General features: G+C 36.1%; 2 protein-coding genes across 3 annotated transcripts; both read left to right on the top strand.

Annotated features, from left to right (window-relative positions):
• The first annotated feature begins 336 nt into the window (after positions 1–336).
• On the top strand, positions 337–6,084 carry tmem33 (transmembrane protein 33). 2 transcript variants are annotated; one of them, XM_028460545.1, is made up of 8 exons: positions 337–488; positions 1,254–1,333; positions 1,837–1,931; positions 2,009–2,196; positions 3,688–3,755; positions 3,866–3,999; positions 4,265–4,348; positions 5,566–6,084. In XM_028460545.1, exons 2-8 carry the CDS (start codon positions 1,277–1,279, stop codon positions 5,693–5,695), a joined length of 756 nt encoding a protein of 251 aa, XP_028316346.1. In that variant the 5' UTR covers positions 337–488; positions 1,254–1,276; the 3' UTR covers positions 5,696–6,084. The 2 variants fall into 2 exon arrangements, with proteins under 2 accessions (XP_028316346.1, XP_028316344.1); XM_028460543.1 differs by having other exon boundaries at positions 362–488; positions 1,257–1,333; positions 5,566–6,081.
• Positions 6,085–7,640: 1,556 nt separating this feature from the next.
• bbs7 (Bardet-Biedl syndrome 7) lies at positions 7,641–17,029 on the top strand. The gene is made up of 20 exons (XM_028459548.1): positions 7,641–7,883; positions 8,036–8,086; positions 8,402–8,467; positions 8,901–8,963; positions 9,053–9,228; positions 9,310–9,496; positions 9,578–9,650; positions 10,357–10,464; positions 10,608–10,738; positions 11,973–12,057; positions 12,184–12,286; positions 12,364–12,556; positions 13,492–13,566; positions 13,641–13,709; positions 13,804–13,943; positions 14,679–14,843; positions 14,966–15,075; positions 15,162–15,265; positions 16,357–16,480; positions 16,589–17,029. The coding sequence occupies exons 2-20, from the start codon at positions 8,051–8,053 to the stop codon at positions 16,714–16,716; spliced, it is 2,136 nt and encodes a 711-aa protein (XP_028315349.1). The 5' UTR covers positions 7,641–7,883; positions 8,036–8,050; the 3' UTR covers positions 16,717–17,029.
• The last annotated feature ends 739 nt before the right edge of the window (positions 17,030–17,768 follow it).

Here is a 17,768-nt window from a genome sequence, read left to right as displayed (position 1 = left end):
ATATTTCCTATGAAAAATTATTTCATAGATTCAGAAAAACGAAAAATATTTCCTATAAAAACGTATATCATCTACTTAGAAAAATAGAAAAACAGAGCCATTTTTTTATTTACTTATTTTCTATCTCATCAACTCAGAAAAACTGAAAAAAGATTTCCTATGAAAACAGAAAAAACGGGTCTAATTTCATTTTTTATTCCCTTTAATGGCCTACGTCACGAGTGACATGGCTGGAGGCAAAAACAGGAAACGCCGCTGGCTGAAGTCTGTAGTGTGGTGGCACGTATTGTTACTGGTGGAGTTGTGGTAATTAATTTGGACACAAGGTGGCGGTATTGCAACGAGTGGGACTCCATCCGCCGGAAATCAACAAAGCAGTAGAAGAAGAAGACAAAGGTCAGCTGATCATTTACTACTGAATCGCCCGGTGCATCAGCAACTCTTTTATTTATCAGGACGCAACGAATAACCTCGATACTTTAGCACTGGTAAGATTTGTACTTTTAGCCTGGTTAACAATACCACAATTCAGCTTTATTCATTGTGTTTAGCGGCTTTGTAGAACTCATTTTGATGAATACTGGCGTTACAGCAACGCATGATGCTAACTTTAGCTCTCAGGCTAGTAACGATGGCAACAGAAGATTGTAGACTCACCTGTCCGTTTAATATTAAACGACAGTCTATATTTATATATTATTCGATTTTGAGCTGTGTGTATTGGCTATGCTACATTAATGGAAAGTTATTCTAAATATGTGCTGTCATTTCTTACCAAACTCGCAGATAAGCGAGTCAGTGTGCTCGCTAACATCATTTGCTACAGGAAGTGATGATGACATCGTCACTTTACTTTGTTAGTTATCAACTAATGCAATCAGGATGAATAATAGCTAATGATAATCAATTAGCTCGTAATCGTAGATTTATTTTGCTAAACTAAGCAAAATTAAAGTAGATATCCTGAGGAACAGTTGTCTAAATAAATGAAACCGTAACATATTACTCAAAAATAATCTTGCTGGAATTATTGTAGCACATGTTTCAAATTGAATCATTTTATTTTCAATATTTGTGTTGTTGTTCTATGCGAAAAATGAATATTTTTTTTGTTTTTGTTTGAAAATAAATGTATTTCAATTTCACAAAATAAATACACTGCAAGGATTTAAAAAAAACAAAAAAACAAAAGAGCCTTGAGCTTTTGTAAATGTTTTCATTTAAAACCTGCTCAGCACTGTTTTTCCTCCCAGCAGAGCAGTTCACTATCCCAAAGATGGCAGACACAAACCAACAAGCTCCTCCCCCTCCTCCTCCACAAATGGGTGCTGCGGTAAGTTTACTTTTCATCTTTATTTTATGAACACAGCATATAACAATTACAGGGTACCTGTAGTGGAAATAAATGTAACATAAAATCTATGGCTCCCACCTTATTTCCCTGAATTTATTTTTACTTAAAGTTTTTTTTTTTCTACCTTTTTCTCAAAAAAAAAAAAAAAAAGTCTTTATTTATGATGACAACACAAAGATGTTTTTTGGCAATACTTTTGACGTGTATCAAGCTGTTTTTGTGAGCTTGTTGTGTTGTCCATTGGAGCAGCCACAGCTGGCTGCACTATTTACGTACAAGACACGAAAGAGTAGTGTTTATTTTGCAAATTGTCATTTACTTTATCATTGTCTTTTGAAAGTAAGTTACCCAACTCTTGTTATATATGATCTTTTAAAACAGCTTGCAAATAAAATTCACTACAGGTACAATTTAAATTGATTGGACAAAAATGTTCCTTGTAGTTCTGTTTGATAATATGAATAACTTTGTTTTTCCCACAGCAATTTTTAATGGCCAACAAACTGGAGACTGCAATGTGGCTGTCAAGACTCTTCACCGTCTACTGCTCTGTAATGTTTATCCTACCAATTTTGGGGTGAGTGTGTAATGAGCCAAAATGAGACTAAATGGTACACCTGAACAGAAACTTACTGGTCTCTGCTTGTTTTTCAGACCCTATGCTGCTGCTAACTTCTATCAAAGAGCGTTGTTAGCCAACGCCCTGACCAGTGCCCTCCGCCTACACCAGAGACTTCCTCGCTTCCAGCTCAGCAGGGCTTTCATGGCCCAGGCCCTGCAGGAGGACAGCTGTCATTATTTACTTTTCTCTGTCATACTGGTCAACTCCTACCCCATCACAAGTATCCTTTTTCCCCTCTCATATACCAGTCAAGCTGCTGGCTGCTGCAATCTAATATAAGCTAATTTAATATTTGAAGCTTTAGGGCCTGCACTACAAAGCTGGATTTCCTCTTATCACACTAACTTCTGGGATTTATTCTGTGTCCTGTACTACGATGCTGCTTAACATCTTATGGGGCTAAATCACCATGGTAACTTAGGCTGAACACCTAACCTGGTCAGGAGTAGATTTTGTTCTTGCTAGGATCTGAGCGAGTATAAAAGTCCCTCCTCCTGACCAATCAGTTCTCTTGGAAAATGACCTGTGCAAGAAGAGGTGGATCATTGTGTGAACACGTCGCTGTGTGGATCTGACGTGATGTCGACAGGAGAGAGAAAATATTAAGGCATTGATGCTATCCTTTCATTTACCTGATGCCGTCCTATAGGACATCTATAGATTTGTATCTGATGGACTGACCTACATTAGTCAGCTGATGAAGCCTGCATGTGTCGGGCACTTTCTGATGAATTCATGAATTCATTCATTTATTATGTGGTGACACAGAGAGCCTCAATCCTGTAAGATAATATAAATTACAAATATTGTCCACCTTATGATGTAGGCTGAGCTGTATGAGCCATAGACTGTAAAAAGGATGGATGGGACAAGCTTCCCAGTGGAGTGAAGCTTTTATTTTTAGAGTTTCCCCTGCTGACTGGCTGCAGTATAGGTCATCAACCCATTTTTCTGTGAAGTTTGTTTTGAATAAGTTATTTGAGGTTAAAAAATGGAATTTTACGTCATATATGATGATGATTGACAGCCGCGGTTTTTGCATAGCTCTCTTTGTGAATAGCATAAGCAGTTTCATTGTGAAGGAAAGCGAGGACGCCATTTAACTTTTCTTTAAGGCACAGACAATGTCTGTGCCTTAATAAAGTAAAACTAATTTGTGTTTGTTTTTTCTCCCATTAATTAATTTTGTATAATCTCACTAATTTAAGAATGAACACTCATCAATTCCTGCATTCTTTTTTTTCCTGCTTTTTCTGTAGCAACAGTGTTGTTTTTGGTCTGAATTATTGATTTTTATTCTTCATATTTATAAAGAATTATCCCTCAATTGTTACGTACGTCTGCATGGTTTCTTCGTGTTTGTGAATGGTCTGACACTGCAGTTTTCACCCTTGTCACTGGAGTGTGTATGTAGCCAGGCTGAATGTGTTAATATCCCATTTTGTTGGACAGGGGTTCTGTGACTGAGAAATATCCCAAATTTGCTTATCCAGCTTCATAATACATGCCCGTTGAGTCTATTCTTGTGCTTATGATGGCGATAACAGGCACAATCTTTTTATAGTCATAACTCTTTTCTAATACTGTATAATATTTCTAACTTAGTTCTTAAAGTAACTCGGTATTGTGCACTGTCATGCACACTCTAAATTGGTACCATAAAACTAAGTTTATTGTCTTAATATTGTTGATCCTTGACATTTTCTTTCAGTGAGCATCTTCCCAGTGTTTCTGTTCTCTTTGCTTCATGCGACTACATACACAAAGAAAGTCCTTGATGTGGGTGGCTTTTATTATTTGTTTAAAACAATAAGCAAAAAAGCATACAGAGTGTTTGAGAGCAGTGAACTGAGCTGTTTATGGTTGTCCTACTTTATTTCTTTGCACAGTGCATCGGCCCAAACAGCCTCATGTTTCTGAGAAACCTCTTGGACAAACTGACCGCCAACCAGCAGAACATCCTGAAGTTTATCGCCTGCAACGAGATTTTCTTGATGCCAGCCACTGTCTTCATGCTCTTCAGGTCTGATTAGAACTGAATCCATTCTTTTTATTCCATCAAAACACTTGTTTTAGGCTTCACAAACATGAACATGTGTGCCTGTGTTTTCCTTACGATGGACTGATGACTTGTCCAAAGTGTACCAGCATCTCTCGATTATTTTAAATTTTTTATTAGAATTGGCAATTTGCGAAGAATTGTTTGATTTAGCAGGGTGGATGTTTGAAACGTGAGTTTTTAAATTAACTGTCTCCCCGCTTCATTCTCATTTTGATCTCATTAACAGTGGACAGGGGAGTTTGCTGCTGCCTTTCATTTACTACCGATTCCTCACCCTGCGTTACACATCAAGAAGAAACCCGTACTGCCGGTGAGTTTTTTTTTTAGTGCTAAAGAAACATTGCTTTGTTCCGTTATACAAAAAACTGCTGTGGTCAATATACAAAAAAACTAAATTAAATAGAGCAATAAATATTAATTACATGGTATTTAAAATATTCTTGTTTAATTTTATAGGTTCAAATATTTTTTTGGCAGTAATAAAAATGCTCTAATCCTTAACAGTATCCTTGATTACTTTTTAGGCCAGCCTAAGGCACACCTGTGCAATATTAATGCTGTCTAATCAGCATCTTAGTGTCACACCTGTGAGGTAGAGAATGCTTATTAAGAAAAAAAATATCCATTTCATACCTGGAAAAAGTTTTAGATCATTGAATTCACCTCATGAAAATATAAGTTTAATGCTGCGTTCAATTGCACTTGGAACCCGGAATGATCCGGGACGTCATTTTTGACCTCCGAGGTAAATACATTTTATTCAGTGAGCTCAGAAAACATGACTAGCTACAGTAAGCTGATGTTTTCTTAGGAGTAAAAACGGCTGCTATAGTGTGTAAAAGAGAGAGAAACGTCATACACTGTAAATATGACTTGAACACACTAGCGAGGGAAATCCTGCATGCTTCATTAAACTATAGACTGTAGAAAGAAGGCATTAAACTATACATGTATCACTACTTATGCAGAGTGTAGAAAACTTTGTAATGGCATTTCCATTCCCACTTTTAGTAACGCAAATGTCAAATTAGACGACACAAAACGAAAAGTTGAGGAGAAAGTTACGGTTTACATCTCACGACGTGCGGCAACTCAACTCGGCTGCTTGGATACGGCCCCAATTCCAGAGTCGGAGTCCCGAGCTCAGGGGCTGTTTTATTGGACTTTTCCGATTTGTTTTTTTGGATTTATCCGGGTTCCGAGTGCAATCGAATACAGCATGAATCTCAGCACAGTTATTATGGTGTGATTGATCCATAATTAGTCAGTATGGAAGGCTTTTATTTTATCATATTTGCGTCTATTGAAAAGTAGAGTTATTGTTTCGAGGTAAAAAGGCCAAACCTTAGCAAGTGTTTTAAAGCTTATGTTGTAACAAATGTTTTGTTTGCAAAAAAAGTTATTTTGTTTTTCATAGCTGCAGAATACAACAATGAATAGAGAAAATGACTGACTGAAAACAGACATTTCTGTTACCTTTTAAGGATTTCTTTTTGCTCTAAACATTTCATTATATTGTCTTCCCAGCACCTTATTCACAGAACTACGAATTCTTCTGGAGCATTTCATCATGAAGCCTGCCTGCCCCGTCTTCTTCAGGAGGATGTGCCACAGCAGCATCGCCTTCATCAGTCGCCTCGCTCCTACGGGCGTCTGATAGCACTTCACTGACCGTTGCATTTCCTCTGTTTTGTTTCTTCCACCAATTCAAGATGTGACTTTTAATAGGGACTGAAATTCTGATCAGCAGGACTGTTAGTTGAATGTTGAATTTACAGTCTGCACTCTAACCTTTTTTTTGTATATTTAAATGGAAATGAAGACCATCCACTACACTGCACTGAAGTGTCATCAGGATTTCTTTTACTTTCTCTTTTTAATGTGATCTCAGTATGTGAGAATGCCATCCCACAATTGTTGCGCTGACCGAAAGGAGGTTGACAGATGACAGTGGTGGCCTCCCATTAGTAGTTATTTTCTTAAATCATTATTTATAAACTGAAAAAAAGATTATCAAACAAAGAAATATTTGTTCAGTTATTTTTTTTTTTTTCATCTTTGGATTTTCTACCTTTTTTTTTTTTTTTTTTTTTTTTTTTTTGGAACAAAGCATCTCTTTTAATTTGTCTCGATGCCTGACATGAAACGTGAATTAATAAATGCCAAAATGTTCTTTTTGACAACATGCCAAGTTATGTCAAAAATAGGTTACAAACTGAAAATCAAAGGATCTGCTGTATTTATTAGAATAATAAAGGTACCGTAAGGACGTTTTTAGCTGTAGCTTTCAAGCTTGGAATTAGTTGCTCATTGCATGTATTGCTTTGAATGCACACTGACCTCGTTTCGCAGTTTGGAAAACCTTTTGCTTCATTTGTTAGTGTCACAAAAGGGTCTTTTTAAAAAAATAAATAAATAAATGAAAAAGCATGCTCTTAAATAAGGTTTTCCTCTTGGCTGTTATCAAATGTAATTTTTTTTGTTATTGTTGCCTACAGATAAACTGCATTTTTATGAGATTAATAAACTAACTCCAATAAAACCAGTTTAAACAAAACATGTAAGAAGTTGTGATGTTTTTGGCATTATGATGCTTGATTTAACCTCTGCTTTGAAGCTTACCATTTGTACAATTGCATTAAAACAGTGTGCAACTTTAAGTAGAAGCTGAGGTCAGGCCACTGAATTGTTTTGTAAAGTTTGTACTGTAATATTTAAAATGTTTGCACAGTACGATATGTGGTTATTGACTGAAAGCAGACCAATAATCCATGCAGTTTTGAAAATGTGTATGATTCTTTATCAACACAAAGTGGCCCTTTCTCACCTTGACTTTAAACCTTTATGCTCGTCTATTTGTCTTGTTCCTAAAACATTAACTTGGTTAGAATCAACAAAAAGGATCATTTGCAGCTCATATATCCTTTGTACAAACAAGTGTTACAATATAATGAGAAAATCATTCATAATCGCAACATTTTCAGAATCAGATGTACTTTATTTTTCCCAGGGAAAATATATATATCTTTTTTTTTTTTTTAACAGGTGCTCCAGAAATATCTTTGAATGAAAAGAAGAAACACTAAAACTTAAACATAGAACAAAAAAAACGTACATTATTAATTATTTAATAATTTAAAAAAAATATTTACAGTCACTGTTAATTTCTGTATAAAAAGTGTAAATTCTGTTTCATTTACTTTACAGAAAGATAGGTCTTATACTCTCTGTTTTTTTTTATCCAGAGTCAAACATTTGTGTTTAGCTCTTTTAATTCCTTACATGATTTATTCTACCAACATTTTTTATTATTTATGTGTTTGTTGTTACTTTTTGTTATTGTTTTTATTCCCCAATTGCTAAAAAAAAAAATGTTTTATACAGTATGATGATTAAATGCCGTCTGTGGATTACTTTTTATGAAATAAAATATGTACAGGATAAAAAATAAAAATAAGTATTAATCTTATTGTTAAATCTCTTTGGAGTCACGCCCTCAAGAATAATCCAACCAATTAGAAGACAGTTTGAAAACTGTGGCTTTCACTCTCATCCAATAAACAGCCGGTTTTTTCGGGGCTAAAACGTTGCTATGGCAACAGCAGTTTCGCTCTACATTACCCTTGGAAAATGGAGAGCAAGTCTTTTCTTAACTTGTTTTTATCTCTGTTTTCTTTGTATTTCTGATTGTTTTGATGCTCTTACGAACATTATCTCCCTTTAAGATCGTAATGTGCAGCGTCAGACTCTGTTAAAGACGCTCTTTATGATCGTTGGCGCATTACATCGTGTTAACCAATTAGCTTGCTAGCGTTAGCACTGGCTCCGGATTGTGATTATAATCGGTAATAATCCGTGGATCTTTTAACACCATCTTCTTGCTATTTGGGTAGTAATTGTTAGCGCTGCATGGGTGTAATTGACTGTAACTAATATAACAATATATCAACATTAATGCTTATTAACCCGCCCTGAGGATTTGTATCGTTCTTTTCAGTGAAGTTAAAACAACATGGAGATCCACCTCAATCGGGTCGATTATATTCAGGTAATACGTTGTTCTTTTACCTCTCTATGAAGTGTTGCTATAAATGAAGTTATAGGCACACTTTGGTATCAATAACATATTATTTTTTTTATTTATTTTTTTGTGTATCATTAACTTTTTTTTCTGCTTTTGAAATGTAAAAGCATAATCTCTGCACCTTTTTGTATGAAAATGGACGTATAGATAAAGTTTGATTTGAATTATCAGTGTTTGTATGAAATATGTCAGTAAATATGATATTTATTGTACAATATTTACAGATTTGACATTAGTTTCAGTCTGGTTTAAGTAATTTTCTGCTTCCAATCCTCTCAGGTTGGTGTGACGTCACAGAAAACCATGAGGTTGCTTCCAGCTCTGAGAAAGAAAGCCACACAAAAGGTAATATTATTTGAATGCCTTTATCAAGGTATCCATTATAAAATTCAATTGTATTTTGTCCAGATGAATTCCATAAAATGTATTTAGGTAAATGACAGAAGTATAAAGAGTACTGATATATCCTCCACAAGTAGAAGTACTGTTACTTGATTGAAATTGTACTCAAGTACAAGTAAGTCATATATAAAATACTCAAGTACAAGTAAAAAGTAGCTCAATTAAATACTACACAAAGTAAAAGTTACTATTTACTTTCACAACCCATGAAGAGACCAGATCCTGCACAAATGGAACTTAAATAATTTTTCACCAAAGCGTCTGTTTAAATTAAAATCTCTGTACATTTCTTTTTAAAATAAAATAACACCAATTAATTAAGTTAAAAATAAAATAAAACAAATTAATAACTGATTTTATGGAATGTTGTGCTCAGGTCGCCATTGCTGATCATGACGGAATGCTCACATGTTTTGGGATGAAGAAAGGAGATGCAGTGGTAAGTAGATCTGTTATATATGTATAAACATAAGATATACCGTACACACAACATAAATATATATATTTAAATTTGTGTTTCTCTTTCAGCCTGTGTTTAAAACACTCCCGGGACAGAAGATAACCAGGGTAGCTCTTGGAGGTGCTTTGGGAACACCACAGGAAAAGATCTTTGTCTGCTCTGGTTCTCAGGTTCGAGGCTTCACTAAGAAAGGGAAGCAGTTCCTCACGTTTGACGCCAACCTGACCGAGAGCATAAATGCCATGTAGGGATCACCTCTTTCTACACGTGTGTAGATTTCTTCCTGATTTACTCATCTGTTTAATGCTGCCATTTGCTTTTACAGGCATGTGTCCGGTGCTGACCTTTTTGTGTGTGCCAGTTACATCTACAATCACTACTGTGACTGCAAGGACCAGGACTACTTCCTCTCTGGAGACAAGATCAACGACATTGCATGTTTGTCATCAGAGAATCTCACCCACCTTGTGCCAGTCCTGGCATGCCAGGATCGGGTTCTCAGGGTGTTAAAGGTCAGGCTGCATTTCTGAAATGTTCTATTCTATTATATAAAATTGTGACACAATCATAATATTTGTATTTTTTATCTGTAGGGGTCGGAGCTTGTCTATGATATTGAAGTCCCTGGGCCTCCATCTGTTTTGGAACTGTACAGTAAAGATGGAGGTGAGATAATGTCACGGGTAGCTCTGTAATAGCTCAAGAAAAAAAAGAAAAGTGGCTGTGTTCGAAATCACATACTAACGTACTACGCATACTAACGTACTATGCATACTAAGTCTGATGTCAAAATGAGTTTGTAGTGCGTTCACATTAAATAGTATGGAAAAATTGAGTACGCGAGAAATACCTGGACGTATACTCTGTGTGGACATTTTTGTAGTATGCACGGTGGGCACACTAGTCATACTCAACCACCCCATGATGCATCGTGAGTGGAAAACATAAAATCGTCCTGGGACCGGCTTCAAGCTAAAAGTCAAACCTCCCCTTTTCAAAATAAAGCCATTTCTTCTTGTCTTCCATTAGTTTAACGCTTTTGTAGATTTAAAAATCTCCGAAATGGCAGAATAAAATGTGTTTCTGTGAGTTTTATGGATCAAATGAGCACAAGTTGACATTCTACTTGGTCACTTTCTTGTTTAAAAGGCTTTCAGAACTTTCAAAGGTGGAGAATCAACAGAGATATTTAGCCTCAGTGTGATTCAGGTTTTTGTGATAGTAGTCCTATTCTTCCTAATCATCCTATTTGTATATAGTAGACAGTATATACTCATTGAATGTGGAGTACATTAGTATGCAATTTCAAACACAGCCTCTGTCTTCTCTTTCTATGGATCAAACTAAATATTATGTCTCTGACTGTCTTTAGGAGAGGAAATCCTCTACGGAACCATTGATGGTAAAATTGGATTGATGCAGATTGGCGAGCACTCAGCTGCTACTAAATGGGAGCTCCACAATAACAAAAAGAAAGGAGGTAACTGTTTTTTACGAGAACAAATCATAACAAATGAACCCACTTCAGTTTCTCTCTTGCATATCTACACTGAAATGTCCTGCTTGTTTACTACTTTACTGTGTGTATTGTATGTGAATTTCTATTTTTTTATCTCCTATTAGGCATTCTTTGCATCGACACTTATGACATCATCGGGGATGGGGTGAATGACGTGCTGGTGGGCAGGGACGATGGAGCCATTGAGGTTTTTGGGTTTGATGCCTCCAGTGAACCCACTCTGCGCTTTGAGCATGTACGTTTTTAAGCTCTACACCCAAACTGAAACCTTGCTGTTTTTATCCGTCCATTGATCAATGTATGGCAGCCTTTCTCACAGAGTGGTGCGTTTATTGGGTAAATACATATATTTTTCAGTTAATATCAACTTTTTAAATAAAAATTGGGTCTCAGAATTTTCACAATCAACTTTAAACCTATTTAAATACTATGCAAGTCCAAATTATGTCTATAATGGGCCTTCTTTTTTACTTTATGGCTATTTTATGACAATGCCTCTTAGCTCAGTAGCAACTGAAGATGGATCGTGGGTCAAGACGGTGTCAATTAATAAACAAATAAATGGAAACTCTTTCACAATAAGAAAGGTGTATTGTCTGGATGCATGTGATTCAGACGTCTTAAAGTACAATCTAAAACCACTTTTTTCAGCTGTATTCATATATGATTAGGTATGATTAAGTAATATAGTTTATTGATCCAAGTCCCATTCTTCACATTTTAGTCAAAATATTTAAATGTAGCGTTTTTAGTTGTAAAATATTGGAGTGAATGCCCTCTATGGGTTGAAAGCCAGCTATTCCAATTTAATTTTGTTATTGGCTGAGATTAGATCAGTGATGTCACTAACTGTCACTGTTAGCCCCGCCCCTCCTATAAAAGATGGGAGGAGGGACAAGGTTTCCTCCTCTCACAGCCCTCAGTGAGCATTGATATTGATTGACAGCTCCATGAGGAACTGCGCAGCGCTGTGGGGGTGGGGCTACTGTGACTGGGCGTGTCTTAACTACTCTAGGAGCAACGCCTATAATCAAGGCATTTTTTAAAATTTGCCCCTAGTGGCAGGTCAGCAGAAACCTGGGGGTGTACTTATACTTGAAGTTGTTCCGTCGCAGCTGTTTTTGATATTTGTCCAGGAATTTTCTTTTTTTGGTTAAGCAATCCTTGGTCTGAAAAAGTTTGAGTAACACTGATCCATGCTGTACATCTGGACAGGTTTTCAGATTATCACAAGACCAAGACCTACATCTCAGGTTCAATTTAAATTTTAAATTTACATTTTAAATGTCTTTTTTTTTAATTTTTTTTAAACAAACCTCTACAGTGGTGTCTAACTCCCAGGTTGTCCTGCTGATGGTTTTTATGGGTCTCCATCAGCCTTGTTAACACATCCATTATTATTATTGTTGTTGTTGTTGTTATTATTATTATATTACTTCTCAACTACAGTTTGTCTTTCTGGTTCACAGGTTTTGTCTGAAAGTGTGACCTCCATTCAGGGTGGCTGTGTGGGGAAAGAGGGCTATGATGAGATCCTGACTGCTACATACACAGGTTTAATCACAGAGTTCCTCAGAAATAAACATTTCTACATAAGCACATTATGTTTGGTCAACTTTTAGAAAAAAACGAGAGCAATAAAACCAAGTGAGATAAAGAATTCTGTTATCACTCCTCCAGGATGGGTTACTGGTTTAACCACTGAGCCACAGAAGGCCGAGGCTGGTCCCGGAGACGAGGTCAAGATGAGTAAAGAGACCCAGTCTAAGGTTGAAGCCCTCAGGTATCATGTTTATGTTTCTGATGTCTGGTGTGATTCTGGAACCATTCTTCAGTTTGTCCTATTATTGCCTTTCTCAGGGCTGAACTGGACCAGCTGCAGATCAAAGTCCTGCAGGGCCGTGAGCAGTACCAACAGAGCTCCCAGTCCAACACGGCTGTGTCTGCTGTGCCCGTCTTTAGCATCAACGACAAGTTCACTCTGTGCCAGGACAACGCCAGCTACAGCCTCACCCTGGAGGTGCAGACCGCCATCGACAACCTCCTGCTGCAGGTCATCACAGCTCTATTAAAGCAGGGCTTCTCAACCTTGGGGTTACAAGACACCGGGAGGGGGTTGCCAGATGCCTTCAAGAAATTAAGAATTTTTTTTGAAGAATTAGTGCCCATTTTAGCTTATTTTTACCATTTTTCTACAACTACTAAACCAAACTTGCCATATCACTTTTTCTTGCCATATATTTGCTCCTTTTATTGCGTTTTTACTACATTACTCCCATTTCTGCCACTTCTACATCAAATTTCAATGCCTTTTCTGCACATTTTTTTTTACTTTCAAGACATTTTCAGCACTTATAAACCTTTTCCACCACTTTTCCCACCCAATGTCACATATGTTGACCCATTATTGTCACTTTTAACATAATTTCACCATATTTCATGCTCATTTTTGCCAATTTAACCACATTCAGAATTGTGCTTACTCAATATTTGCCAGTTTCAGTTTCTACTTTTTAAATATAAAATAAATTATCCCAACCACCATTTTTGGTCACTCATAATCCATTTTATTTCTGATTAACACAAGGATTTACATCTTTAAGATAAATGTATTCTATGGCCTAAATGATAATAAACTTCCTGGATAACAGTGGATATTATTCAGATAAATAAATAAATGTGGTTATCACAGATTCATGGAACAATAGACCATCATTTTACTGACTTTATGAATGGACCCCAAAAAGTTCTCCCCTTTATTCCCCCTTATAGATGGCCCCGTCTCATCATGACTGTTCTTCAATGTTCATGTCTGTGTTCCACCACCTTCAGCTACACTAGGGGTCCCTGGTCTCTGGGACCTTTATTTTAGGGGTCGCGGGCTGAAAAGGTTGAGAACCAGAGTTAAAGCAATAATATCCTAACCAATGCTAATTTTGTCCACTATTGTGTTGGTTTAAGTTTGGTGTCATTGTAACGTTTGCACAGAGCGACGTTCCCATAGACCTGCTGGATGTGGAAAAGAACTCTGCGGTTGTCAGCTTCAGTGAATGTGACTCAGAGGTGAGCTCTGTCTGTTCAGTATGGCACAAAGGTTTTTTTTTTTTTTCCCCAGTGTTTTCTAACTCTGTTTGCAGCAGCCGAATGGGAACTTCCTGCTGGCCACATACAGATGTCAGGCCAACACGACTAGACTTGAGCTTAAGGTATTGATACTGCACGTGTGAAGATGGCCACAAACTAATCAATTGTTAATGATTACTGTTTAGTTGTACATATTTGCACTAACTCTGTTATAAGGTGAGGTCCATTGAGGGTCAGTATGGGACCCTTCAGGCGTATGTTACCCCCAGACTGCAACCCAAGACCTGCCAAGTACGACAGTACCAGATCAAACCTCTGTCTCTGCACCAGAGGATGCACAGCATCGACCAAGACAGGTTGGGATTCCATGTTCATTTTTTTTATTACACACCACTGTTTTAGTTTACATACATTATTATAGAAGATAATTCCAGCAAGGTTATTTTTGCCTTCTTTTTGAATAATATGTTAAGGTTTCATTTATTCAAACAACTGTTCATCAGGAAATCCACTTTGATCTCCTGACACGTTTTGACTGTCAACTGCCAGTCTTTGTCAAAGGCGTCTGCTGATCGCTTTGATGTTTCCTTGACTTCCGCGTAATAACTCCCGCAAGATTACTTTTCTCTTCTTTTGGATTTCCTAAGAATTAATTTTCTGAATACATGAAACCTTAACATAATATAGAACAACTGGTCTCACCCTGGACCCACATTTTGTCACGGTCAATAAATCGCGCCAACCAAATTTAGTTATTCAAAAATAGCTGTTGAAAACACATATAATTTTTTTAAAAAAAAACATAACTCTATATGTTTTCCTGTGCAGCATGCACTTCACTGCACGCCTGTCAAAATAAAAGTTTCTTTGAAAATACAAGACAAGTTCAACATGAGAGACATTAAATATTTATTTATTTTTGACCAGATGTCTGCGACCCACTTTTGCGTTGACGCACCAGTTGAGAATTGCTAATATAGAAGATAGATAGTGCAGCTAACTCAAGCATTGCCTGTTTTGTTTCTCTGTTTTGTTCTGAGCTTCCTTTGATCTTTTCTGTGTCTGCTCTTGTCATCGTCTTATCTTCTCAGGCCCATGAACCGGCTCAGTCTGGTGGGACAGTTCAGTTTCGCTGAGATCCATTCCTGGGTGGTGTTCTGTTTGCCAGAAGTGCCAGAGAAAACCCCAGCAGGAGAAAGTATCACTTTCTTCTTCCATAACACCTTCCTTGGCACACAGCTTGAAGCCACCTACTGGTGAATATAATCTAAATGTGACTCAAATGCAACTGAATGATAAGGAAGCAAATTTATGTTTGCATAATTATAATTAATTGTACGTTATATTTATTTTTAATTATTACATTTCATAATTTCAGTAAAGGCGAGGGTCACTTCAAGTCTGACAACATCTCCACTATCTCAATACTGAGTGACGTTCTCTCTAAAGAAGCAACCAAAAAGAAAATCAATCTGAACATTTCTTACGGTACGTGCCTCTAAACTTTACGTCAGTGTAATGTTGGTGCTGTGACTGATTTTCAAGAGAAAAATGTGTGTGTGTTGTTATTTCAGATATTAATGAGGACTCTGTGAACCACACACTGAAGATGATCCATCCAAAGCTGGAGTACCAGTTAGTGTTGGCTAGAAAAGTTCAGCTCATTGATGCTCTTAAAGTGAGTAAAGATTCAAATATAGAGGGTACACTGTCTGATCATGTGCTGTCTCTGTATCCCAAACACTGGGACTGAAAGGAATACATTCAACCAAATACAGTCTGCTTGTATAATAAATATATATAAGATTTTAAAAGTCACATTGACTATGTTTACATTTTAAATGCATCTTAAACGCCCTGGCAAACAACATTGTTTTACTTCACTTTAGGTCAGTGTTTTTAAACCTTGGGGTCATGACCCGATATGGAGTCGCCTGAAATTTAAATGGGGTCACCTGAAATGTCTAATTATTGATGAAAACACACACACAATCTAAGATTAAAAAAAGTAATTCTAGGAGAAAAAAATGTCTTTGGGGTTGACAGATATTTGTGATATCAAAATGGAGTCAAGACCCAAAAAGGTTAGAACCACTGCTTTAGGATAATTTTTTTTTTGTAATATACATATTTATGACAGGGGTGTCAAACTCATTTGATCTCGGAGGACCACATACAGTGCAATTTGATCCTTAGTGAGCTGGGCCTGTAAAATAATGATCTATGAATAAATGAATAAATAGAACTTGAAATTGATGTCTTTGTTTTAGAGCAAAGAAGTAATAATAAATTTTTCAGATATTGAATTTATTCACGTTATGAAGCGAAAAAAAAACTAATTTTTAATTCCATTTATTTATTTTGGGCAAAAAAGTTTTACCACAAAAACATTGTCTCTCCAAACAGTGTGCCCCCTGTGGTCAAATATCAAACTTTTATGTTGTAGCCATTACTCTTACAGTAATGGCTACAACAGACATGCAGTTTATTTCATTACTTTCTCATATCCTGCAAATTCCTCTGGTGGGCCAGGTCTGGTCTGCATACCGCATGTTTGACATATCTCTTTTACGACCTTATTTTATATCTGATGTAGTGATGACTCAGTTTTAAAATAAACCAGGCACCTCAGCTGAACGGGAATCTTGATTATTTAGAACATTTTTTAATATTTGGCAATTCTGACCTTTTTGTGGAAGGTTGTTCATGCAAAATATGTAGCTTTTTTGGTTTTTGCTTCACGTCTTCCTCACTTCTCTCGTTTCTCAGGAGCTGCAGGTTCACGAGGGGAATGCTGACTTTCTCATTCCGGAGTATCGCAGCATCTTAGATGAGTCCACAAATCTCCTGGAGGAGTACAAAAAGCAGCCAGCGCACCTCGAAAGGCTTTATGGTGTGTTTTAAAACATTCACATATGACAATTGATCAGTTTTAAAATGGCATTCCAGTCTATTTACTGTGATAAATTTGGTTTATTCTGTTTTGTTTTCTTTTGAACAGGAATGATCACAGACCTCTTCATTGACAAATTCAAGTTCAAAGGCCAGAATGTGAAGACAAAGGTGTCTTCATTGTTGGAAATACTTGACAATTATGACTTGAATTCATTGTTGGATTTTTTTCAGTGAGGTATGATGTCAGGTCAGAGTTGTTGTTGTTGTTGTTTTCTTTCTGAAAAGTTATTTATTAAATCTGTGTTGTGTTTGTTACTGTATAAAAGTAAATAGAATATTTATTTTGTGAGTTCATATTATGTATAAATGAAAACATTTAGATATTTACACTAAATTTTATATTAAATAGCAATGGTTAAAAGCTCAACAAAAAAAGTCGTTGTTTTTCTGGGATTGTGAGTTTTGTTCCTGTAATAAAATTGCAATGGAAATGATTTTGGAAATTATTCATTAATAAACACAGAATCATACAATGAGCATGCAATGTTGTCATATTATGAGCATAAACATTTATTTTGGGGAAACAAGATTAAACATTCATATGATAATATCTGCTATTTAGGAGTGGGATGATACACAAAGTTCAGGTAACGATTGATACAATAAAAAATGCATTTGGAAAAATAACCCTGCTTTTATTTGACTTTAACTCTGGGTTTACATATTACTGTGTACATACATGCTTACTTTGGGTATGATGGTAATGTATCTCAATTTGAAAATCTTGAAAATAAAGCATCACATTTTTATTATTTTATTATCATTTATTTAACTGGTGATTAAAATCCATATTATTATTTGTGCCATGTTATACAGTCATGTTAAAGATGTAAATCCTTGTTTTCATCAGAAATAAAATGGTTAAAAGTGATCAAAAATGGCAGAAAAGGTGGTGAAAAGAATTTTTTTTAAGTTGCAAGATTGGCCAAAAACAGACAGAAAAGTGGTTTAAAAAAGGGTTCTAAGTGTCAATATTGGCTTAAAAATGTAAGAAATGGGGGGAAGGGGTGTTGTAATTTAAAAAGTAGGAACAATTAGTTTAAACTGGTAAATAATGGGCATGACAAATTGTGGTAAAAAGGGTTTATAAGTGCTGAAAATGTCTTGGAAATAGAAAAAATGTGCAGAAAAGGCATTGAAATTTGATAGAGAAGTGGCAGAAATGGGAGTAAGAAAAAGTGATGGAAATAGGTTAAAATATGGCAAATGGTCTCAAATTGTTATTC

The sequence above is a fragment of the Gouania willdenowi genome, chromosome 10 (assembly GCF_900634775.1).
Source record: "Gouania willdenowi chromosome 10, fGouWil2.1, whole genome shotgun sequence".
Classification (NCBI taxonomy): Eukaryota; Metazoa; Chordata; class Actinopteri; order Blenniiformes; family Gobiesocidae; genus Gouania; species Gouania willdenowi.
Note: the sequence above shows the minus strand (reverse complement) of the source record. Positions and strands in the feature narration are given on the sequence as shown.

Bases quoted from the DNA above. Each gene is read 5' to 3' on its own strand.
- bbs7 (XM_028459548.1), top strand. From the start codon at position 8,051: ATGGAGATCCACCTCAATCGGGTCGATTATATTCAG. The intron at 8,468-8,900 runs GTAATATTATTT...TGTTGTGCTCAG, and splicing joins GAAAGAAAGCCACACAAAAG to GTCGCCATTGCTGATCATGA. The intron at 9,229-9,309 runs GTAGGGATCACC...TTGCTTTTACAG, and splicing joins ACCGAGAGCATAAATGCCAT to GCATGTGTCCGGTGCTGACC.
- tmem33 (XM_028460545.1), top strand. From the start codon at position 1,277: ATGGCAGACACAAACCAACAAGCTCCTCCCCCTCCTCCTCCACAAATG. The intron at 1,334-1,836 runs GTAAGTTTACTT...TTTTTCCCACAG, and splicing joins CTCCACAAATGGGTGCTGCG to CAATTTTTAATGGCCAACAA. The intron at 2,197-3,687 runs GTATCCTTTTTC...ATTTTCTTTCAG, and splicing joins CAACTCCTACCCCATCACAA to TGAGCATCTTCCCAGTGTTT.